The 24,425-nt window shown below is 39.3% G+C and overlaps 2 protein-coding genes across 5 annotated transcripts in view; one reads left to right on the top strand and one right to left on the bottom strand.

Moving 5' to 3' along the window:
* Window positions 1–319: 319 nt before the first annotated feature.
* Window positions 320–12,653, top strand: SCOC (short coiled-coil protein). Of its 3 annotated transcripts, none has more exons than XM_032997693.2 (4): window positions 320–419; window positions 9,473–9,544; window positions 9,647–9,730; window positions 10,301–12,653. In XM_032997693.2, the coding sequence occupies exons 1-4, from the start codon at window positions 320–322 to the stop codon at window positions 10,441–10,443; spliced, it is 399 nt and encodes a 132-aa protein (XP_032853584.1). In that variant the 3' UTR covers window positions 10,444–12,653. The 3 variants fall into 3 exon arrangements, with proteins under 3 accessions (XP_032853584.1, XP_042652750.1, XP_042652751.1); XM_042796816.1 differs by lacking the exon at window positions 320–419 and adding an exon at window positions 8,748–8,794; XM_042796817.1 differs by lacking the exon at window positions 320–419 and adding an exon at window positions 8,750–8,794 and having other exon boundaries at window positions 9,470–9,544.
* Window positions 12,654–12,750: 97 nt separating this feature from the next.
* The window catches only part of CLGN (calmegin), a 31,406-nt gene continuing 19,731 nt past the window's right edge, over window positions 12,751–24,425 (bottom strand). The window contains exons 12-17 of one of the 2 annotated variants that reach the window (XM_042796814.1): window positions 23,869–24,084; window positions 22,244–22,363; window positions 21,926–22,064; window positions 19,974–20,051; window positions 17,254–17,363; window positions 12,751–15,576 (exon numbers count right to left, since the gene is read on the bottom strand). In XM_042796814.1, the coding sequence (XP_042652748.1) occupies window positions 15,496–15,576; window positions 17,254–17,363; window positions 19,974–20,051; window positions 21,926–22,064; window positions 22,244–22,363; window positions 23,869–24,084 (744 nt within the window). In that variant the 3' untranslated portion in view covers window positions 12,751–15,495. The remainder of the gene's footprint in view (window positions 15,577–17,253; window positions 17,364–19,973; window positions 20,052–21,925; window positions 22,065–22,243; window positions 22,364–23,868; window positions 24,085–24,425) is intronic. The other variant, XM_042796815.1, reaches the window with a different exon arrangement.

Raw genomic sequence — 24,425 nt, 5'->3', positions numbered from 1 at the left:
CAAGAACCCATACACAGTCCTAGAGAAAATGAAGAACAACAACAAAAATCCAGCTAGGGTGAATATACAGTTCTGTCACAGAAAGAGCCTGCAATAACAGTGTTTGCTCAGCACATATCTGATGAAGTAGTTAGAACTCAGAAGCCATTTAGCTTAACAATTTCCAGAAAAGAGCTCAAGGTTCAGATGAGATACCACACAGAGTAGGACGTCTGTAGTTGCCAACAGTATGCAATAACACCTGTGTGTTGGACTCATTAAAGATTTAACCAGAGAAGTCACGTGCACACTGAAAAATGGCTGGAAACTGCCACGCTTAATGTACGTCTCAAAAACTTTGAAAAAAGGAAGCAAAATGGAGTTACCTTTGGAAGAGGAGGATGGCACTTTCACCAACATTTCTTTGGCAGATGATTCAGGTAAGAAACTACAGTAATCTATTGATGCAATACAATTCCACAGGGTGAATAATAGTACTGGGTGGGCTCACAAATCTGTATATCCTAATTACCAGGTAGAATGTATTTTTAGCAAATGACCTCAGGTAAACTTTTCTAGTTGTGTAGTTGAATAAGCCTTGTGATTAGTTAAGAATTAAAATTTTAGGGGAATGGAGGCTACCACAGTTTTCACGTAATAGCATATGGTAATATACATTTGTCATCTGAGCACATATAGCCTTTCACTGTTTAGAAAAAAAAAGTCATAGAAATGTTAACTCACTAGTTACTACTATCTAAGAAAATATAGGTATTGCTGGCCTTCCTCCTGAATATGGAATGATAACCTCTTTGACATTCTCTAGTGAGAGCTCACAAGAAGTGATGCAAATTAATTGGTAATGGAAATAAGCTGATTCATTTAAATCCTCACTATTAAGCATTTAATTGGCTTAAAAGAAACTACAAAAACAAAGACTGGCTTCCCCTTTTCCTCCCCTCCGCCTCCCCTTCCCTTCTATCTTATGGAATAATAATTATTTGGAATGGGAAGTAGGATAGTTCTACATATTGGAAAAATGAAGTGAGTTAATATGAATTGATAATAAATTATTTAGAAAGGTGTGGCCAGAGTATCAACTTGATCATGTCAGCACGGCTGCCATAGAGCTGTGCTAATTTACACTAGCTAGGAATCTGGATTGCTTATTAATGAATAATACAAGTCCTATGTCTCTCCCTCCCACTTTGTTTATTTTAGAGTAAAGAATGTTATTGTACATACTATCTTTACCTCATATATATATATATAAAAAAAAAAAAACATGGAGTTGATCTTATTTTTATAACATAATTTTCTAGCAATTTTATATTAGTATGATGGTGCTGAACTGGAAGTTTGAATGCATTTCACTTATACAGCATATAGCCTAATGACATCAAAATGTGGTTGACCTGAACTATTCACACAAAGATAAATTGGCAGACCTTGGTCCTAGTTGTGCAGTACTGAAGGGTTCTCCTGACTGAGAATCTCACTCTTTCCCTGTATCAAGGTGTAGAGCAGCAAGGAAGAGGTGTCCTGTGACACTGTTCCATGACTTGCCATACAGCTGATAACATGGCAAGAACAGATGAGAGGCAGCATACAGTGGCAAGATTGTCCAGTCTTTGCAAAGCCTCCAGAAGGAGCTGAGTTAGGGATGACTCCATAAAACTGGATGGGTTTGAATCTGCCCTCTCTCACAGATGGGTGTTTTTGCCATATTGCTTGCTTAGTCTTTCAGAAGATGTTGTTTTCTTTAGAAAGCAAACACCCACTAGCCTCCCCTACTACTCTAACCTCAGCACCCCTGCAGCTTGGAAAAAAATCATACACGTTAGAAAACAGAGGCATAAAGTTAAAAACTGTCTCATTCAAGCAAGAGCTGACACTGGATGCCCGAGTCAACCCAGGCATTCAGAGCTCGATACTCATCAGCGCCAAGCCCCGACAGATGTCACTGCTTTAAAAGTAGCTGCTCAGCAACAGCGCAAACAAGACTCTACTGCACCTCAGAAACCGAGAACCTCAAATTTACTAGACTCTTGAATACAGTAACACACCCAAGGTCATAAAACAACACAAAGAGGACCATAAACACTGCTTCTTTATGCACGATCTGCTACCAATATCAGAGTTTTTCCCCTAGTAGTGAAGAGGTGGGGACAGTCACTCAAAAGTAGAGAGATAAATTCAGAGTAACTGAAAGTGAGTGACATTTTCAGGCAAACTTTTATCTTGAAGGCAAAGAGGGAGAATATAGTAAAATTCATGGTGAACACAGTAACCCTGGTCCATTTCTCCTGACAGATGGCAACACCCTGAGGGCAAGAGAGAAAGGTATAAGAAAACCCCTAACCTACAATAAGAAGAGACTATCATATACTTTGTAGGAAACAGTCTTCCTCATCATTCCCAGGTGAAGTTAAGACTAATTACAGTAACTCTGGAGCATAGAAACTAACAAACAGAATGGTTCTCCTAGCTGTAACTGTAAGGCTGGAGAAGAACAGAAATTCCAGAAGAGCGGGGAAGATAAAGGAAAACTTTCACACGGTGAGAGAGAAAAAGATTCCTTAGGATGGACAACAGCAAGTTCAGTGAAGGAATAAGGAAACTAAACCTGCAATATGAAGATCATAAGTGGACTTTGCCTGAGGATGACCTGATGTTTCAGAAGCAAGTGTTCCATAATTAAATTTTAAGTAGGGTCACAAAGATGCACTGGTTTTAATGAACCCTAGTACATTTGTAATTGCATAAAGCTTTTTCCCCATTTCTTAAAATGTACTGAAAAAAGATACTAAGCAGACAAGTAGAACAACATGTTATGTAGCTACAATGTGAAGCATAATCAGAAGACAGTCTTCATATCAAAGTTTCTTTAGTACAGCGAAAAGCCGTTGTGGCAAAGCATCAGGGGTTACTGAGCCTGATTAACTGAGTGCGATGCATGAATATTTAATTGCTACTGCTCTTTCAAAACAGCAGCATTTCTCTATTAAGCACACTGGTATTAAAAATAAATAATTTCCATGTAAATCAAGATGAACACAAAATGGTAGCAAGATAGAAACTTCTCGATAAGTATTTTAATAGCAACATCAAAAGCATGTGGAATCAATGAAACATTCATTAACAGCATTTGTGAAAATATTTTCACCTTTGATGAAAGAAATACCTTTTAATTTAGAAACTCATAGTGCTTGATAAAGTTCCCTCAAAAAATTACCCATTCAAACAATAACTCAGAGGATATTAAACCAAAAATAAAACAAACCAGTGAGGTGGTGCCCAACAGCTGCAAAAACTTCTGTATTGTTCTTCTGATCAATGCTCTATAAGTAAATCAAGGCTCTCTTTCCTTATTGTAAAGAACCTATAAATTCTCTTTTTTTTTTTTTTTTTTTTTTTTTTCAAAAACACTTTCTAGAAAGCCAACATTAAGGACTACATTTTTCACATAAACCCCTCCTTTTAAAAAGCAGATACAAACCTCTAAATGTTTAGGTCTAACTTACAGAAAGGCAAAACAGTTTTTCATCCCATTAAGTTACCAGTAAAGCTGTATGAAACCTCAGTAACAAGTCCTTCCACAAAATTTGGATCTACAGCTGATGATTACAAGGAGGATCAAACTGTTAAAAGGACAACATTATGTCAGATATGTTGGTATTCACAACCTAAAGCTGCAAAGGGTTCAGTTGCTCAGTCTGTTAAAGAAATGCATTTTTGTGGAGTCAGAGTACAAATGAGAACATTCACACTCACGCACAATTTTGCAAAATATAGGATGCAGTTATGTTAGAAGGTAGGCTTCTTCAGGGTTAGAGAAGATATGACTTTCCAGGGCATTCTTTTTGTAGACTTTCTAAAGAGACTGGATTGTTTTTCCCAACTGTATGCTCACAGGTTATGTCATTTGATGAGGTTCCATTCTCATCAGGACCTAAGGCACTACCAAAACACATACAATAAGGACACAGACAATACTTAGACCAATGTAAGCCAAAGTAACTAGTCCTTTTGTATAATTTGATTTGGTTGAAAAAAGTGGAAACTGAGAACTACTCAAATTTTGCATTTGACAGAAGTCTGTAACTGTAAATTTGCATGAGGATGAGCATGAGGCTACAAAAGCCTTTTGAGGTTGCTCAGAAGGAGTTACAAGAATTGCAAAGAATCCTGGTGTAAAGCACCATTACTTAACAAAAAAACCATCTTTCTCAGTCTGTCATTTCCACAGAGAGACAAAATGATGAAGATTTGATGTAAAGGGTCTTGTGAGTTAGTATTGCAAGGAACAAGAATTAAGCCATTTGTATTCCTTTTTGTCTTTTTCTTTGTGCCAATAATTAGTTAAAGGAGAAAACAGCACAGTTCAAGTAGCAAACTCATCTCAGAAATATGTACAATACCTCCTTCTGTTAATGTAAAGGAGAATACATTTCTATTCTAGCAGTGAACAGCGAAGCCTCTGTCACCAGGCAGCTTACGCTGGCGCCTCTGGTGCCTGTAACGGTGCCAGAAAGGAAGTAAAAGGCTTGTTGGTTTGCACTGTGTACTGTCGAAAAAACAGGGTGTACACCAGCATTTTAGAAATAAAACGTCTGAAAATGTTTGTCATTAACAGCAATGGCTTGGAATCAGAGTCCAGAGCAATAACATTCTCTCCTGTAGTTTTGTAACTGTACACATGTATGCATTCAGGTAAACTATTAGTGATGCTTTATAACCTAGGGAGATTGTTACTATTTTAAGCAAAAATGTTTTTTCAGTGAAACTGAATAAATTAATTCCTTTTGCCAGCAAGGTCAGCTAGTTTTAGGAAAGCTTAATTGAAATTTCAGATACAAGTAATATACAAGTACAGGTGATACAAGTATAGGATACAAGTACAGATGATTGCATTTGTAAAGTGAAACTTGTTATTCCTATAAACTTAATATAGATGACAGTATCATGAGTGCCTCCACTGCTTTAACCAAATGCCTTAGAAAATATAAAATGAATTAGTAAGAAAGGGAATAGCACCTGCTCTTGGTTACATCCAAGTCACATTTGACCTCAGGAGCTCTGACACATTGTTAAAAATGACGATCTCTCTTTATAACTCTTCAGTCAGAAAATCCACTTACCTGAAACAAGATATCTAGTGCGTAATGTAAGGACAGTTTAAGAAACCAAACAGTGGAATATTATTTAGGGCAGTGTTCAAGTGTTTTCAGTAATAAAGAGAATCATCTTATTTGCTCTTTTAAACTGCAGAGTGGCTATTAGTATACTGTTATGCTGCTCCACAGAAGAAAACAAATAACTTCCAGCATTTATGAATATTATGTAATTTTCTTGATAAGGTATATCTTCTCTAAAGTAAAGAGCAGTAAGTTTGTAAACAAAACTTAAAAAAAACCTCTGTGAACACAGGTTGTACCCAGTCTTTAGGCCTTGAGCTGCATATTCCAAAGACTCAAAGGAAACAGCCACACAGTGAGGCTGACCCATTTGCTCACACTTATATATCAGTATTTACCCCATTAATTTTGCCCCTCCTGGTGAGTGGGGAAACTGTAGACAAGCAAACACTGCCAGATCCCTGTCAAACAGAAGCCAGTCTTTTGAAGGATTGTTTCAGGTTCTCTTGGGAACAGTTCCCAGAGGAGACTTGCCATGCTAACAAAGAAATGACACTTTCTAACACAAGAGTAAACAAAATACTACAGGCTTATAAAAGCAAGAATTGTTAAACAAGGGTTTGAGTTGGTCACCTTCAGCCAAAGGGGACACCAAGCACACCCCTAAAATGCAAGGTAGTATGGGGTTACTCTACACACATGCATAGGTATGCCTTGCCTGGGGAACATTCTGTGTTATAAAAGGAATCTTGTTTGGGATCTTCTCTAAATCCCTAAAGCTTCAAAGCACAGAACAAATTTAATTGATGATTTATTACCCAGTACAAGACAGGTGAGGTAAGGATTTTGAAAAACAAATCAGCAAGTCATGTGATATGCTAAACTTCTGTTGTTTTGGTTGATTTCTCATAAAAATGCTTTGGGCTGTGAGCTTTTTTTTTTTTTTTTTTTTTTTTTTGCAGTGCGTTGGCTTTGTTTTTTTCATTTAAATCTGGTAATGCATCAGATATTTAGAATCCTGGGGATGACTTCTTTGCACAGGAAAACAGAGGAAGGGTTAGAAGGCAAACCTTTTTAAGGGAAAGCAAGATGAACTAGGTGTTCTCTCTGTGGAATTTGTACCCAGCAGCATCAATTCAACAGTCTTGGTCCCCGCACTGGGCAGAGCAGGGCTGCACACAGCAGTGTTGCTCCCTGCTGGCTCAGCACTTAGGTATAGTTCCCTTCGAAATCAAGGGATGAAGGACAGGGAGAGAAAAATAGTAACACGCGTGGATCTTGCCATGATAACTAGTTGGGACATAGCCAGGTCACCCAGAAACAGCTTCTAAATGCTGGTGCCTGGGAGTACGGGTCAGCTGCACAGTCTCAGATAGTGGGGTAAAGGGTTTCATATTAAACACAGCAGGAAGATGCAGTGTGTGAGATCCAGTACGGCTGAGTACACTGCGGTACAAACCTAAGGAAGCATCTGTGCAACTGTTTAACCTACTAACACACAGCGCTATGTAGACTAAAGACGCCATCTGTTCTCTGCTGACAGCCCCTCTGCAGTGCTAGCAGTGGAGGTTCAGATAAAGACAATGTTCTCTAAAGGAAAACCAAAAAACCTCTCACACGGGTTAAACTCTAAAAAGAGTTTCAGCCTGGTGCTCAAGCTCAAACATCAGAGTGAAGAATCAAAAGAAAATACCACAGTCAGAAACCACAACCATGCAAAGTAGAATGAACTCTCAACAGTATATGTACCAAAAAGGAAACAGTAGGTAAACCAGCAGCTCTTGGGATTACTACTCTGTTTTGGCTACAACAGTGTAAGAGCCAATGTCTGGCTTCCATTCTGCCCCACAATTTAATCTCACAGATTTTCCCACTTTGTTCATTTTGGGATGGTTGAGACATAGCCTGCAAATGTAGTGCAGTGAGCGAAGTGGAATTTCTGCAGCAGAGAAGTGCATTTCCCCAAGATTAGCCTGCAGTATTTTTTTTCCTCGCTCTTACAGTATAAAATAAAACAGCAAGTTCTTCACCAGGGTAAGAAAGCTCTCCATCTACCTGTATCCACCTCGCAGAGACTCTGACCATGTTTTCCCTCCATCAGTCAATTGCTGGAGACTGTCTTGCTAGAAAGAACTAGGAGAACCTGTTGGAGTACATCAAGCAAGATTGTAACAGGGTGAGAAGCACCTGTCATTTATAAACAGCAATCAAGGACAGTTACTAACAAGCTCCTAAAGCCCAGCCACCACCTGAGAGCACTCCTTGCAGGCATTAGGGGGGGATGACTGGGTTAAAAATTCCTTTTGTAGAGAAAATTATATATTTTTAAGTAAACCAACTAGGGGAACTGAAAACAACAGATTCATTTTCCAGTACAAACTGCAGGACTCTAATTAAAATAGGTTTTCATGACTCGAACAGCATTCAGTCTAATCTGAATTTATCTGATTTTGAGATTAAAAAATTATTAACACAATGTTAATAATATTGTGGAGGCACCCAGAAGATGTAGATACTAGAAATACATACTTCCTGAAGTGTATTTTTAAAAAAATGCAGCAGAGGGCACACTTCCAAAATGCCTTATCTCCCTGAGTATCTACGCAGCATGAAATTATTTATTTTTAACTGGATTTGTTCCTGTAAGATACGATTTGGATATACTTCACTGCAACATACGCTGCATAGTACCTATAAAGATACTACAGGTTCTGCAGTGCAGTCACTTCATGAAGGCACTAAAATTAGGTCGGGTCCTGCATGTTGCCTTTAGGGTGGCTCATGGCCTGTCCCCTGAGGTGTGGATGGAGCACGTTTTGCTAGGGTTATTCGCTCCCGGGAGCCAACATAGAAGCAGGAGTGGTGGTTTGGAGCCATCCAGCCTGGCTAGACAAGAGCAACTCTGCAAAGGCGCTCCAGTTTCTGCGTGGCGCCCTCGTGAATGCTTAAGAGTGAAAGGAGACCAGTGTTCTGAAGGGTTGGCCACAGTGGCTAGGGCGGGGATGGCATTTCAGGATAACCAAGACCAAGATAGGGAAGAGGTTCCTTTGCTTTGTAGCTGTGGAGATGTTGGATGGCCTCAGTGGTTGCTCATCATGGAGAGCAGAATAGCGGGTTTCCTGAAGCAAAAATCCCAGGTTTCAGAGCCCGGGCGCTGCTGCGTGGTAGGGCTATCGATCGGCCGGGCTGGGAGCAATGTGGCCCGGGTTTACAGGGCACTGAGCCCTACTGGCCTGTGGCTGGGGAGGGGTCTCCTCTGAGGGAGCCCCACGTACCAGCACCTGAGGGAGAACTGCGACCGCACCCCCCCACAGACACACGCCGGAGAACACCCACGAACACATCAATCAGAAAAAACGTTATTACTCATTTAACGGCGTGTTTTCTGGTTACTTTATCTCCGATTCAAGGCGAAAGGACCGCGTCCCGCTTAACGAAGCTCGCGAGGGGCCACAACGCCCTCCGCCGCGCCGCGAGAGGGCTCCCGCTCCCCTCAGCCCGGCGGAGTGACGACGGGGAGGGGGGCGGGGCGGAGCGCTTCGGCCCCGCCCCCCTCCCCGGCAGCCCGCCGCGCCCATTGGCTAGCGCTGGCGCAGCCGCGGGCGCGTGCGCGGCGGGGAGCGCGCAGCGGCGGCCGGGCCGGGGCGCGGGGCGCACCCGCGGGGAGGCGGCGGCAGGTGAGGGGGGGCGGGGTGCTGTGGGCCGCACGGGGAGGGGATGGGAGGGAAGGGAAGGGAAGGGAAGGGAAGTGGGGGGACGGACACACAGACACGGTAACGCGGAAACCCGCCGCAGTGCTGCCGCACCCCACCTCCGGTCCTTTTGGTCGGAGGCGCCGGCGCCTTGGCGCTGCCGTTAACGGTTCCGTCCCACAGGGATGCTGGGGGGGGGGGGGGGACGCGGTGCGTGGGGAAGGATGCGCTGTGAGGTGCAAGGGAGCCGAGACACGCAAGTGCCCGCGCCACGGGTGTCCGCGATAACGGCGAAAGCGGGAGGGGGGGGGAAGGAGAAGGAAGGGGCCCTTGGGCTTCTGCGTTTAATAGCCAATTCCAGAAAGATCGGCGCGGAGAAGGCGGCAGTTGCATCATTGAAACACAGGGTTATTTTATGCATTAGAGAATAATCTAGATAGGTTGTTTCTGTAAACCGAAGCATAAGTACTCAAAGAATCATATCTGCATCCCCCCATAAGGCTCTAGGGAAAATAATTAAAATGTTAAAAAAATGTTGTTCTGCCTTAGGCTTAAGCGCTGGCTTTTCAACATCAATTATGTTTGCATTTTTGATGCATTTTTCTAAATGCAGTTACATTAACGGTTGCCTCCGTTCTTTTTATTTTTTTTTTCTTTAAGCAGACCATCTCTCAGGAATATTCTCTTCAAAAGTGGAAAGAGCCCATTCTACAATGATGAATGCAGACATGGATGGTATCAGTTTTTATGTTCTTGTTCTGCATTGTTGTTTTATCTACTTAACAGAATTTCCAGCTGTAACAGAGGTTACATTAAAACTCGTGTGATTTATTGCAGCTGTTGAGGCTGAGAATCAGGTGGAATTAGAAGAGAAAACACGGCTTATTAATCAAGTTTTGGAACTGCAGCACACACTTGAAGGTTAGCAGTTTGACACATCAGATTTTTTACCAGCACCCAGTAATAAGCAAAAGAAGAGAACGTCACTGTTCTGCCCTACCTTGGACCAAGTGTCCAGAAGTATGTCACTTATACAGTTGAAGGTACATAAACAAGGTCTGAGAACTACTTTTCTTTTTCCTCCTTATGCAACATAATGTTCACTCGACTCTTATAATACACATCAAGCAGAAGGGGCGGTGCGGTTAACTTGCCCTGGCTCGTTAGGTGGCATACATCTTTGAGTCTGCTTATTGCTGAACTTTTATTTCCAAATAGTTTGCAATAGCCTAATTCAAAAATGCAAGAGAAGCATAAAGATACAGGCTAACAGTAAGTTTGGGTAACAGGCTCGTGAAAATACTGTACTACAAAATAATACAGGAAAAATGGGCTTTAGATAAGAATTGTGGATAGCACAGTATTTTAGTAGGTAACAACTTTGGCAGTGTTCCTGCAGTAAGTGTGAATAGTTTGATGTAGGCACATAGAGCATATTCATTACTGCATGCAATAGTGTCTAATACTTTTCTTATAATATCACCTTTGCAGATCTCTCAGCACGAGTAGATGCTGTTAAGGAAGAAAACTTGAAACTGAAATCAGAAAACCAAGTTCTTGGACAGTATATAGAAAATCTGATGTCAGCATCTAGTGTTTTCCAAACAACTGACACAAAAAGCAAAAGGAAGTAAGGGTTGACTCACAGATAATGTCATTGTATTGCTGCTGTCTTTTTTTTTTTTGTTGTTTTAACTGGCATAGGCTACTTGAGCTAAAATACCTTAGTTTGTGGCTTTACTGGATACCTGAAGATTATAAACTTTGTTGATAAACAGAATTAAGAACATTATCATGAACAGGAGACATAAGTTTGTGTATCGTTAAGATTAAGCAATGTGCAAATGTAGTGTAGAGACTTAACTTTTGTTTTTGTTTTAAAAATGAGCATATCTTGTTAAAAATTGGATTCAGTTTGACAGGTTAAACAAAAGTCTGTTTGCACTCTTTGAGGTCTTAGGGTAGTGTTCTTGACTAGCAAAACAATACAGTTATAATTGTGTTGAAACCTTATTTGATAAAAGTAGTTAAAGTCTAATTGCATCACATTTTTCATCTCAAGTATAATTAGATTACTGCATTGTACTGTCCATAGCTCTGCAAAGCAACTTTAAACAAAAAACTATAAACCAGTTAAGAATTTCTGTGAAGTCGTAACAGTATGACATTATTTGCAGGGCTTGTGTACTGAAAAACACTTCCGATTTTTTTAGGAAGGGGTAGGGTAAGGAAAGGAAAAAGGATAAAAGCAGTTTACATCAGGGAAATGCTGAACATGCAGTATCCGTGTTTGTAAGATGTACACTTCAAACCATTTTCACTTTCCTGTGTCCTCAGAGAATGATCAGGCACAGCATCATGATGTAGGATCTTCCTGAAGTTTTTCAGTTGTGATGAAGAGTTAAATAAAAACCTGAGTAATAAGCTTTACAGAAACAGAAGGTCAGCGCTGTTCCTCATGCTCATTGTGAACAATCTGCAGTGAGGAACTGAGAACAAGTCTTTACTTGCCACCTTTACTTTTCTCCTGAAGTGCCAAACTTGTCTTTGCTTCAGGCCTTAGAGCAGTTGTTTTCCTGCCCCAGAGCCTGAGCTTGTGAAGCACCTCCCGAGGCACTGCACAAAAACATCTAAAACGAAAGATTGCAGTGGAACAAAGGTCGCTTTTGCCTCTCAAGTCTCGGCTGCTCTGAGCAATGCCTAGTGTCAAGGTGCCCTGTTTTTTACTGGCTTGGCTGTTCAGTAGCAGGTTTTGTAAAGAAGCTCAGCCCAGATTATGGGCCTGAGCACTTCCCCTAGCAGCAGTACATCTAGCATAATCAGTGTAAGGGAGAGCAGAACAATGCAAATTATAGCAGTACTCAGTTGCATCTGTTTCATCTTGCCATACAGCAGCATTGCAGACTTAATTACGGATGTTACCTAGAAAGTGAGGTCTGTCTCTTCAGTCATGGAACCATTGTACTTGACCTTTTAACAAAAGGAAACCACCAGTTCAAGGATCTCTTTGAGCCTTGCTGTGATGAATTCTATAAAATAAAGCTGCAGGAATTGAATGAGTGGAAGTAATAATAGAAAAAATCCCCCTCAAACCCCAAGTCTCTTGGCAGCTAAGCACTGCTGTCTCTCAAGTGTAAGCTGACATTGTGAGGTTCCCCCCTCCCAAAGGGGACGTCTCCCATTTCTCCCCATTTAAGATGACTGTACAGCACTCACTAGAGTGTCAGCAAAGTAAAATGATTGCACACAGAGCACTAACAGTTTGGTCTTGGGGGCTGTTTACAAGCCTGAGTCAAGAAACCTGATGATGTAAAAAGTTTTACCCACCAAGGCACAAATGGCCGATACCATTTGTGTCATGGGGTCCTGTAAACATCCAAAATTATTTTTAATCTTCTATGGACTACACTTTCACTCTACTGCCTATCCGGAACTCTAATTGCTAGTAGGTAGAGTAGATCACATGGTTAGTCCAGGGTTTAAGCATTAAAAAAAGAACAATCACACCAAGCACTTGACTTCTCAACATGGCACCGCATTACAGCCATCCTCGCTTTAAAGCCATGTTGCTGCACATCACCATCTGCACTGCAGGAGGTCAAGTGGTAACACAGCATGTGCTTGTTAGACTTCAGCAATTTCCCTGAGATCAAGTAATCTTAAAATCATAGTTTTGTATTGTAAGATTGGATAGTGTTATTTTATCCATCAGTGTATATATAGCAGTCATTTCATCTCTGTACCATTTTACATCCCACTACTGTGGCCTTCATTTAACTTAAGAACATTTTAAAGATGTTGTATTTCTGACTTTACACTAATAAAAACTTTTGATTTGTCTCGATTAGTTTGGTTTAACATTTGTAAACCCTAAAACTTCTTGTAACTAGCTGTAGTCAAAGGTGGAAAAGTAGCAAGGTTTGCCATCATCTTAATTATTTCCACATAGCTGTAGTGTCTGAAAGACTAGATATAATTAGCAAGTATTAAGATTAAACCTAGGTTAATGAGTCTGTTTTCAGCAAGCTTTCAGTTCCTGACTCACTTGATATTTTCACCGCTGAATCTTACATTTCTCTATGCTTTTCTGTTCTGGTTAAAGGAAAAAGGAAAAGGATTGGTAGACTGTATCCAGTGTTGTCAAAGCTAGAACTCGCACCTCTCCACGTGAAAGAACTTTAAGCCAAGTTAGAAGAGATTTTACCTTTCCCTACACTGGTAATGAGCTCTACATTAGACAGAAACCAGAATTATTACTTCATCATACCTTCATGAAGGTGGAAGCTAAGTGAGGAGTAGCTTCAGTCGTAATTGAATAAAAAGGCCTCAGTCCTACTTAGCCTTCCCTGATATAGAAAATTCTCAGTCTGGGATATGGTGTCTTCAGTAAGACCACTTTTACTAAGCTACAGTGTACCCAGTGGGAGTGCAGGCTGTGGACATCTGATACTCAAGGAGTTCTAAAGACAACTGACAGTTTTCACAGCAAGGCGTCCTGGAACGGGATTACTGTTCAAAGCACTTTCAAGCAGCCATGATAGTGAGATCAAGTATTTTTCATGAAATACCTGCTCAAATATAAGTGGGCTACACGCAGGAACTGCAGGTGAAAGCTCAGAAGTGTCAATGGAAGGGGGGTTTGCCTTTTGCTTGGCTTTCTAGATCTAGAGCCTCAAATCCCCAAAGCTCTGATATTTTCCCCCTAATTACTAGCATAAGCCTAGATCCAAGTAAGCTGATGTGCAGAAGGATGTCTTCTATCTCCAGGTTCCAGGTAATGAAAGTCATTAAGTTAGTATTCAAGTGAGACAGGCCTTACAGAGTCAGTATTATTGCCAACAGCACCCTTGAGTCATGGCCTCACAAGACCATTTTACCTGTAATAAATGGCTCCTTATTTACCGAAGTGAGGTATAAGCAAAGATGCTGACGGGACGCTTATCAGGACTTCATGGGAACCTTAAGTTCAAAACCCTAAGGGAAGAGCAGCATCCGCTGTGGGGTGACCAATCCCCAGAATAATTCTATCACACCAAACAAAAATCACCCCCAGAACAAACACCAAGGAACCTCAAAACCGCACCCAAATGCTGTAACAATTCCAAAAGCCTTTTACCAGGCTCAGACAAGATGCATTCAAGAGGAGTGCTGAAATACTCCCTGACAGCTCACAGTAGCTGTCACTAGCAGGATACCACATTGGTGAAAGCTTCTACCTATCGCTGAGAAGCCACAGGCAGGAGGAGGAATCTGGAGTCTTCACTTCTTAGTAGACCCTAACTAAAAAGGAGGGAACTTGCATTTAACCTAAAAAAAAAACCCTCCCAAAAACTCAAAAGCCAAACAAAAGACCACAGGCCTTTCCATGCAGTTCACACAAAACAGACTCTAATATAATGAACTTCTGAGCTTCAGCACAAGCACATGAAAACACTGGCTTCTTCATTACAGCATTCAGTTGTTAGGGACTTCCATGGAATCTTTGCTGACCCAATCTGCTGTGAAAATATTTCTTTAAGTGAACTAACTTCTTGACAGGCACAAGGGAATCCACTGGGTTCCTTGTGAATTAACGTATGTCTACTTGGTTTTTGAGGTATGACTGCTTTTGCTAGCATTTTACATCTTGCTAATATTACTGGCAGCTGCCAAGCAGCAAGAGATTTCTGGTGACTGCAATTTTATTGTTTGTTTTAATATACAGCTGAACTTTAACAAACAAAGTTTCTTATACAATATACAGTTTATTTAAACTATATTATGAGAATGCCTAGTTACTCACATCTGTATAAAAAATCCATCAAAAATTATATATATTAATAAATTTCATGTTAAGCACAAATTATTAAATATTTTTAGGAGGCAATGTACACTTAACAAGTATTCTATAAACAGGTTATACCACTCTGGCTTGAAACACGAGAACTATAAAAGTTTGAAAAAATCATCTGTGTATCACTTCTGCTGTGTATCACTTCTGCAAATTTGATACCTGCATTCAAAAGTAAAACAAGTCACACCAGCTACTACTTGTTCTATGAGTATTCTATTTTAAAATGTCTCTTAAAAATAAATTAGTGTAACAAATGTCTAAAGTGAACAGGTGACCACCCATGTAACAACATCAACTAAATAAGTAATTTACAATAAAAATTGTTGCTAGCACTAAATCATCATAGAAAAACAATTATTGCATTTAGCTCTGCACAGAAAAAATACCTTTTCTCATAGCAATGTGAACTGATATAGATGCTACATCTATACTATCATCCTCTCAGCTGAAAAGTATAAACAGCTAATTTTGTGCCAGAGCTGCAAAAGTATTGCAATATATTCATGTTTTTAAAAAATATTTAGAGTAAGTTTATCTCCAACTAATACTAATTTCTAGGACTCTTCAAATCTTAAGAATCTTCACCTTAAAATCAGTTGGCCGACCTGTAATTTCACTTTTATTCTGAATTCGAAACGTCTGCTAACTCCTCACAGACAGTATTTCTCCTTAGAAAAGGGAGTCGAGAAAGTTTGGGAAGGTTAAGAGGTTAGAGAATTAAAATAGGAGGTTAAGTAGCAGCAAGTTCCCCTTTTTCCTTCAAACCTTGGGAACTTGCATGCCATCGGGCCCACTGAAGTGGCATGTAAAAATTTACTATTATCTAGACCTACAAATACTAGCTACAAGTAACTCAGTCCTTTCGTACTCTCCTTCTGCGCACTGATTTCAGTGGACCATGTCCAGAACCTGTGCTTTCAGCAGCTTCTTTCATCTGAAAAAAAAAAAAAAGAAAGAAATTCAGCATTAAAATTTTAAACCAATTTTAGTTTAATTATTGAAACTGGCGTGTTACTTTATTCTTCCTCCAAACCCCCCTATCATATTATCACTAAATGCAACACTTAAGTGATAGGACTTTTTTTTCCACAATATCAATCTAACAATAAAAGTGGGTAGAAGACTTCCTTCCTGTATTCAGAAGGAAAAGAATAGTACATTTAAACTGATGTCAGAAATTTGGGTTTGCCCATCTGATCTGGTTTAAAAGCAGTGACTTTTTGATGAATTTAGCAACTTCCTCAAAGCGCATCTTATGCCAATTTTAAATTTCCACTTCGTAAGCAAGAAGGACTTAAAACATTCTAACTGCTGCCTTTGGAGAGCTACAAATAGAACAAACTATTCTTAAATCAGATGTGGTGTTCTCAGTTTAAAAGCGACCAGCTTACGGAGGCGCATGAAAAGCCTTTCCAACACGAACTCCATTCTCATACAATGCACTGCTTCCTTACTTTCATGCATCACCTAATTCAGAAGGAACAGCTCACAGAATGTGGCACAACTGGAGCGAGGACATGGTATACATGGCATCTCCCAAGTAGGTCACTAGCTAGCTTGTAACAGAAACTTGTACACCCTGAAAATAGCCAGAGAAGAGCAAGCCATAACCTCACTATGACACTGTGCAATGGCATACACGCAATCAGATCTTTTTATTACTTTAAGTCACATGCAGCTTGATGGGGTTCATCAGATACTGTATTCCTAGGTCAATGTACAAGGCAAAAACCCCAGCTTCTTACAGGAACAAAAAGAAATACTGAATAGGGGGTAATTAACGAAGAATTTCAGTGCTGAAACAATGCAACCTCATACAAGGTAGAGTTTCCTAGAGGAGTTCCATATGAAAATAAGTTAACATTACATTAAACTCTCCTCATTTGGGAAAGGATGCATTTAGGGAGTGACAAGCCGAAGACAACCAACAGAAATACTGTGGGTGGATCTAAAGCATTTCAGACATACCAGAGTTTCTAAATGAAAGGATAATGAGTAGTTGACGAGCAAGAAAAGCACACGCAAATTCCATTCTACAATGTTATTTTTTGAAAAACATTTTATAGGTTATGTGGTGACTGGATTAATCTGCACAAGGAAAATGAAACTGCACGTGCTGAATTCAAAACCAGTATAGTAATTCTGCTTAAAACCTTATTTTAGAATTAAAAAAAAAAAGATAACTGAAAGCTTGAAGTTTTTCTAGGTCTCACTGAAAGGCTATTCAGTTAGAAGCACACATTCCATCAATTAAGTAGCACAATAAAAAGAGACTGACATCTACTGCAGCATCCAAATTTTCAAGACTTGCAATTCATTTAATAACCTGTTAAAAACTACACTCCTGTGAAAGCCTTTCATGTTTAAAGACCTGTAACAATCACTTCTATACTTTTTACATGTATTTTACAATAAATATCATCTCCTAGTCAACATTACACAGGAAGAGACATGTTTCACAAACCTATACAGAGCATTTGAGGTGTCAAATAAAAACACATTATTTGTTTTATGGCTTAACAGAAGAAAAACTCTTGCAGGTAACTGGGTTTAGGTAAAAGTGTGATGTTGGACAAGGGTAAGGAGAAAATAGGGGAAAAAACAATCTTACCTCATCTTCTGAACCAGCTTTATTTGATTTAACACCTTCTTGATTTCCAACTGCAACTTCATTTGTTGTTGCTTCATCATCATCATCACCACCACCTTCACCCTCGTCTTCTGCAGAAGAAATTAATTTCACTTTCTAAACAGAACTATATTAAAAATGCACTATATTCAAACACACCAGTAAGGAAAATAAGCCAAATTCAGTCTCAGAATGAACTGCTTGTTTACAATAACCCATAAAAACATCTCTGTGATACAGAGAATAGAATTCTCACGAGTTTATAGAAATTGATCAGTCAGATTTAATAACCAACTTTAACAACTTCAGCCTAGCCTCTTCTCACGATAACACATACTCTCTTCAGACTTGTGAGTGACTAAAGTGACAACCTTAAGTTGTTTTCCTTTAGGGAATTCCTTGAATCCAAGTATTGTACTAGACAGTTTTGAGACCAGAGTCCAAAACTGGACAACTCGGGCATCTCAAATCTGACTAAAGTCTGATTTAGATAGTGAAGTACAATACTGCCATGAGGGATGTCTACATCATAAGGGAACTCCCCTTTTCAACAGGGAATTCTTTTGGCACACTGTTTTAGTCAAGGAAAAAGCAGCTTTGGGCTTATCCCCTTCTTATGCATTACTGCAATGCAGAAACTAGTCAGGAAAGTATTGCACTCCCCTCAGCTCTCTTGAAGTATGTCCAGCTTGCACTAGTAGGATAAAACTATTTATAAAAAGCAGTAAGCTTTCTATGATACCTGGTGTCAGTTACACCTTTGAACTGACAGGGTCTGGAGAAGAAAAAAAACAAAAGGAAAAAGCAAAAAAACAAACCAATCAACCAACCCAAAATCCCCCCCCAAAAAACAAACAAACCCCCCCACATACTGTTTTACTCTCCAGATGTTCCTGGACAAACTACAGGCTAAGCAACACAGGAGTTTCTACTTTCTTACCAAGGCCATGTCACTGCACTAAAGAGAAGGGCACACACCAAATATTGTGAATTCTGGGCTGCTCTCTGGTCAGCACATAGGTTGCCCTTCTAGAGTAACCAACTCACTATATATTCTGCATACTTTGTGAAGGTCAGGCACCCAACTGTTTTGATTTCCACTTTAGGCTTCAGTACTTATAAGCTGTCACTCCCATGCCTGCAATTTAGGTATCTAAGCTCATTATAAGAACTAAACCTCAGCAACCACAGCATGATTCAAAGAAAAATTACTGGAGTTTGGGAAGTCTCTTCTTTTACTTCAAACTGAGGTCTTGAAGTAGGAATTTCTAAAAATTGAGTACCCTCTGCAATACTTTCTATAGAGATTAAACACAAAATCATATCTAAATCTGATAGAAAAGATATAAGATGGCATATAAGATGGCATTCTACATCTTAACAGTCTGCCAGTGGCTCAGTTAAAAACAGTAATGAAGCAGTGCTCAATTCTATCCTTGTCAGGCCATGCCTACATCTCATAAGCACTCACCAACACCCACCCCTACCCCTCAATTCTGATTCAGCTCAGTAAAACTGAAATAAAAGTAACCATATAAATTCAGATGGTAGTCACAAGATGTGACTCTCACGATTCTTAATTAAAATCTAGGAAACCCGAATTTATTAAAATACTTGAGACTTCTGTAGGATAACCAAAAAACTTAGTCTATAGTATGGCTACAAAATGGCTACAAATTGAGCGAAACTGGTCATCACAATTTGTGAAACACTAAAATTAGTTTTCTGATCTGTAAATATACCTGATACATGTCTACAATAATGTCTCTATTATTGTTATCTAAAGGAGAAATATGACCAAAAAATTAAGATCATGGTTTAAGATAGATGTAAACAAAGACTTCTGTTCTAAAAATAAGCCCTTAACAGAAGGGCTTAGTAAAAACTCAGAGCCTTTGCTCACATTCTAATGAAGAGATTAGCAATTTTCAATTACGCAAATCCAGAACCTCCCATAAGTACTAAGTTCAAGAGACAGGAAAAAAACAAAACAAACCAAAACACTTCAGACATCAGAAGTAGTAAAAGTCAGAACTGGACAACTACAGTATTTAAAATTATTAATTTTAATTTAGTCTAATATTAATTTAATGGTATTTCATATAAGTGAATGTTTAAGTTGACAAGTAAGGTTCAGACTGTGCCTCTGAAATGCCACTTTTTAGTGTCAAGAACACATCCTTTAGCAATGCCACAAAGATTAACATAGAACAAGATAAAACAGTAAATTTCACGGACAGTGCCCTTCAAGAAGCACTCTGCCAGCAACTAATTCTCACCAGAGCCAAAGAAATCTACAAGTGTTTCTGAAATTTGCTATTGTGCCATGCTTCTTCTTTTCTTTTTTTTTTTTTTTTTTTGGGTCTTTTTTTAATGGCCCCTTGATAAAATGTGAATTTCAAATCCTTCAGTATTTCATAGCTCAGACATCATTACTTTCAACTCCAGAAAACAAAAAAGCAGATGATGACTATAAAGTAATTGTAAAAATTATTAGGATCCAAAGCGACTAACAGAAAATATTCATGACTATAGATACCATACTGAGAAAACTCAGAGGAAACTCACATCTGTATCTGACGAAAAGCTGGCATCCACCAGCTTGAAGTTCTACCATCAACAAGGAAACAGAGGGGAAAAAAATACAGAAAGCAGAGACCATTTTCAAGTCCCAGCCCAAGTTACTTTTCTTTCCCCAGTACCTGAAGGAGAAGTCTCCCTTCCCATCTTCTTTGTGTCCTTTATAAGCTCTCTGTTTGTCTCCTCCATTTCTTTTCTCTCTGTAGCAAAAAGAATCAGCAGGAAGAGGCAGAAGACAAATTCTCTAAGGCTTTCAGATACAAAGAGGCAAAAGAGTGATAGAAAAAAGGGGAAGATTTCAACTTGCAAATGTAAAAATTGGCTGGAATCTAAGAGATGCTAAACAGTTCTTCTTCAACAAAGAGAAACTAGGAAGTCATATGATAAAGTAATCCTTCCCTCTGAAGCCTAGAATTTACTTGAAAACCTCGGAGTAATCATACAAAAGCTAACTACGTTAGTTTTGCTCTGTGTTCAGTTGAGTAACCAAAACAAAGGGTCTAAAATGGAACCTACTTCTCTGATATCATGAACGGCTTTTCCAAGTGGAATTCTTCAAAAAAGCTGTGGGAGCTGAGCAGTGTTCCAACACTGCCTGGACCTTGTTTCTAACATTCAAACACATACTTTAACATATTAAGTGATGTGTTGTAGTTAAGTAAATTAAACTGCCTGGCTTAACAGAAGACTAGTGGAATTCAGGTATCTCCGATAACCTTGCAACAGTAGCACATTAGGTTCAAAAGGTACCTATGCTCTGCATCAACACTGGGTAAACCAGATTCTGTATTTCAGAAGCAAAGAGCAGGTAGAAGTAGAGTAAGACCAAAAAGAAAATGTAGGAAGATACAGTGCTGAAATACTATGCCTACAACTTATGCTAATGGAAAAAAATACATGTAGCATAACTATAATAATTAAATGCCTAGGTAAGGCTCCTGAGCAGTCCAGCAGATGAAGTTTGGTGTGGCAAGGATTGTGCCGACAAGGTACTCAATTCTTTAAGTGTTGTCATGGAAACACCTGATGCTAAGTAAATTTTGAAGTCATATAGACAGAAGCCATCAATGCTTATGGAACATAGTGCAGAGACAGACAAAACCCACAAATTTTCAGTCAGTAGTACAAAGTGATATCAGTACTAGGGAAAAAAAACAACCAAACAAACACCACCCTTGAATGTTTGCTAGGTTTCTAACTTTCCATGCCAGTCACTTGTCACTTTGTTCTTATCAAGGAATAGTGAAGTAAAAGGCAGAATCCTGCAAAGGTCTGAGGCTAAAGACTTTCTCATAAAAGTCAATACAATGCACTATATGTTAGGTGATTTGCTTTTTATTCATTACTACAGACTCCAGGAAATGCTAAAGAGCATCAAAGCCATGGCTGAATAGTACCAGTAATCTCTGATACAGTAACACAAGATGATTTTTATCCTTGGATGCCAAAGTATAGCTCAACCTACCAAACTTCTCCCTTGGTGCAGCAGGACAGGCCTCTGCAGGCGTGCAATGCATTGTTAGAAAGCAACACAAAGGAAACAGCAGACTTCAGTATTTCAAGTTTACTGTATTTTCAAGCTTTAGCAAGAGTTGCTAGAATCAGTGACCAACAGAATAGTCCAAGGTACAACTGTCCCACAGAGGAGTAATCAGAAAGACTTATGTTAAAGACTTAAAGCTATTCCAGACACATTTTAAAGACAATAATGTGACTTTAACCACTCCAGGTACATATACCTGAACCATTCGAATGTGCTCAATATATGAAGTATTTAGAATAGAGAAAATAGGTGTCACTGTCTACAAACATAAAAAGACTGTTGGAAGCACGTTAATTTCTCAAAAGTGAAAAATTACTGAGAAGAGCCTTACTTTCTGCTTGTATTTGTCAAAGAACTATTAGCTATGGAATGCCACTTGCTGGACATTGTCAAAGAGAAGAAGACTCAGAGCAAGGCAGGTTTTGCATATTCTAAGATAACTGGTTGCAGTTATTGGCAATGCACTCCATGAACTAGTCCTAATCATGTCTTTGAATTTAATCAAACTGCAAGCTGGCTTGCTCATCTTACCATCTTCTGCAGTATCTTCAACTTTTTCTTCTAATTCTATTTCATCATCTTCTAACTCCTCTCTCTCGTGTTTTAGTTCTTCCTTTGTAATTGGCTTAGATATCTCAGTTTTTCGGAAGTCAGTATCTTCATCTGTTCTCTACAACAAATTAAAAAGCAATTTACATTTAAACTAAAATGAAGAATTAAACACAACAGCCACTGTAAGCTAAGAAATAACAATGGCACATTAAAAGTGCTTATTGTTGCACAGAAGCTCAGTTTTCAAACTGAGTATTAAGAATCAAACCAAATAAAAACACAGTAAATTTCTCTAACCTTTGCTGGCCAGCAGAACAACACACCTAGACCAACAGGGAGAGCTAAAGTCAAGATGTAAAGAGCCCAGAGCCATGGGTGGTCTTCTGCAGCAGTCATCAGTTGACTAAACATACCAGGCTATATTAAAAACAATTAAAAAATAAAAGATTTTGCATGTACATCCCTCTCGACACTTCAGTAATTTTATAAATTGTACTGCATATATGTTTAACTCTTATGTTACCCAAAGAAAACCTTTCTTTACCTTTGCTTTTTAATGATTAAAACAATACTAGATTTCAATACTAGTAAAGCAACAACTTTACAAACAAATAGCAGGTGCTAAGTGAGAAAGAACAAACCTGGTACTCCGAACATACTAGACTGGCCACTACTCAGTTTTGTAAAGCAACATTTGGCAACCTCACACTTTACACCCAGTCCAGCTACTCTTATTTTTTCCCCCCATGCTGTGCTAACTTGGCCAACAGCTCCCAAAGCATCAAGAACCTCAGAGCAGCAGCCAGCCCCGTGAAGAGTGATGTCTTGCTCCATGTGTACTACCGCATTTTCTCCTTTGACAGCCAATTATTCAGGGATTAAATTGTCCTCCCAGCCCAGTTCTGACTTATGCAGTAGAGGCAGGCAGGCAAGTGCCTGGTCCAGTAAGGACTCTGGAAAGGGTCCATCAGAAAGTAAGGTAGGAAGTTTGAGAGGCACAGTGGAGTGAGGGGAGTAGTCAAGGGACTATTTTTTGCTATTTTGTGTACAGGTATAGATACAAGTCCAGACATAAACCCAAACATTTCAGAAAAGAGCAAGGTTGTGGAAGGAGTTGGTTTTCCTGATTGCAAGGACAGATACGCTGTTGCTACCTGCTCATCCTGTGACAAATTGCAGCTGTCAGGAATTGGCTACCTTCGCCATGACAACTTTCCCACAACTGCAGGCCTGCTCTTGCCACTCCAAGAAAAAATAGGACCGTTTGAAAGAGTAGTCAGTAAAGGCAGCCACTAGAGGGGCTCACCATCCCGTATGTCAGGGCAAGTTCATCCTACAGCATAGGAAAGAGACCTAGAAAAAAACCTCTGACAGCTGGCCAAGCGCAGTCTACAAAGAAAATGTGGATGCACACATAGAAACAGAAGAACAGATGCAGCTCCATAAACATACATGCGCTATTTTCAGAACTGCGTAATATACATATAAGCAGACAAAGGCCTAAAATTATTAAACAGAAGAAACACATTACTATTTATCCATTCCTCACAGGAGGGAAAACATTTAAAGAAGTTATATAATGGAATTAGCCACAGGTGAAAAGAAAAATTAAAAAAAAAAAGTCTGAGTGGGTAATGAATTTCTAGTATCACCATGAACAGCAGAGACTCATTAACCATAACAAAGCCAACTTCTTGCTAGGTGTTGAAGTAAAATGTTGTACCCTTTTAATTTCACGACAGTATTGATCTGGGAAAGATAAAAGGCAAAACTACTAGAAAAAAAACCCTATCATAGTTAATCAACAAGATTATTAATTGCAGACAAATGAATATTCTGGCAGTATTAACTGACAACTTTCTTCCAACAGCACATCTTCCTCACTACCTTTGGCTATCAAGAACACAGAGTAAAGTTTATACCTCATTAGCACTTGCTACTAATTTCTTCACGCCCCAGCCATCTGCTGCCCAACGATCTGCTACTTCTTTTTCTGAACATATAATGAAGTTATCAAAGTAGATTTCAGATGTCATAGACCAGAGTTCTAAACCAATAGCACTGACACTGGTCATCTTGAATGGGTGATGATCTTCAAAATAGTCTGGGTTAGGTATTTTCTGAGGGCTCCAGATTCCCTTTTAAGGAAAAAAAAAAAAAAAAAAAAAAATGTAACCGCTGTAAAAACAAGCTGTGAAACAAAATTAAAAATAATTAGAACTTCCTGACGATTTTAAATGCATTCTTTAAAAAGATAAGCAGAAGAGTGCAACCTACATAAAGACAGAATTAAAAATAGTCTATAGGATTTTGGCAGCTGGGTCTCAATTTTCTGGCTTGGGGCAGACCTCTTAATATTTTATTTTGTTTTTGTGCCTATAGGGTTACAGTTATAACTGACCATACAAAGTATCTGTTCTTCCTGGTCCTAGTGATTCCAAGCACAGCCTTTGTAAACTTCCTAGAGCTTGTCTAGGAA

Source organism: Tyto alba, unplaced genomic scaffold (genome assembly GCF_018691265.1).
Source record: "Tyto alba isolate M040663 unplaced genomic scaffold, T.alba_DEE_v4.0 Super-Scaffold_23, whole genome shotgun sequence".
In the NCBI taxonomy this organism is placed as follows: domain Eukaryota; kingdom Metazoa; phylum Chordata; class Aves; order Strigiformes; family Tytonidae; genus Tyto; species Tyto alba.
This window is presented reverse-complemented; position numbering and strand designations above follow the sequence as displayed.

Excerpts from the sequence above, each read along its gene's own strand:
- SCOC (XM_032997693.2), top strand. The coding sequence starts at position 320 with ATGTACGTCTCAAAAACTTTGAAAAAAGGAAGCAAAATGGAGTTACCT. Across the intron at positions 9,545-9,646 it reads GATGAATGCAGACATGGATG|CTGTTGAGGCTGAGAATCAG; the intron begins GTATCAGTTTTT and ends GATTTATTGCAG. Across the intron at positions 9,731-10,300 it reads ACTGCAGCACACACTTGAAG|ATCTCTCAGCACGAGTAGAT; the intron begins GTTAGCAGTTTG and ends TCACCTTTGCAG.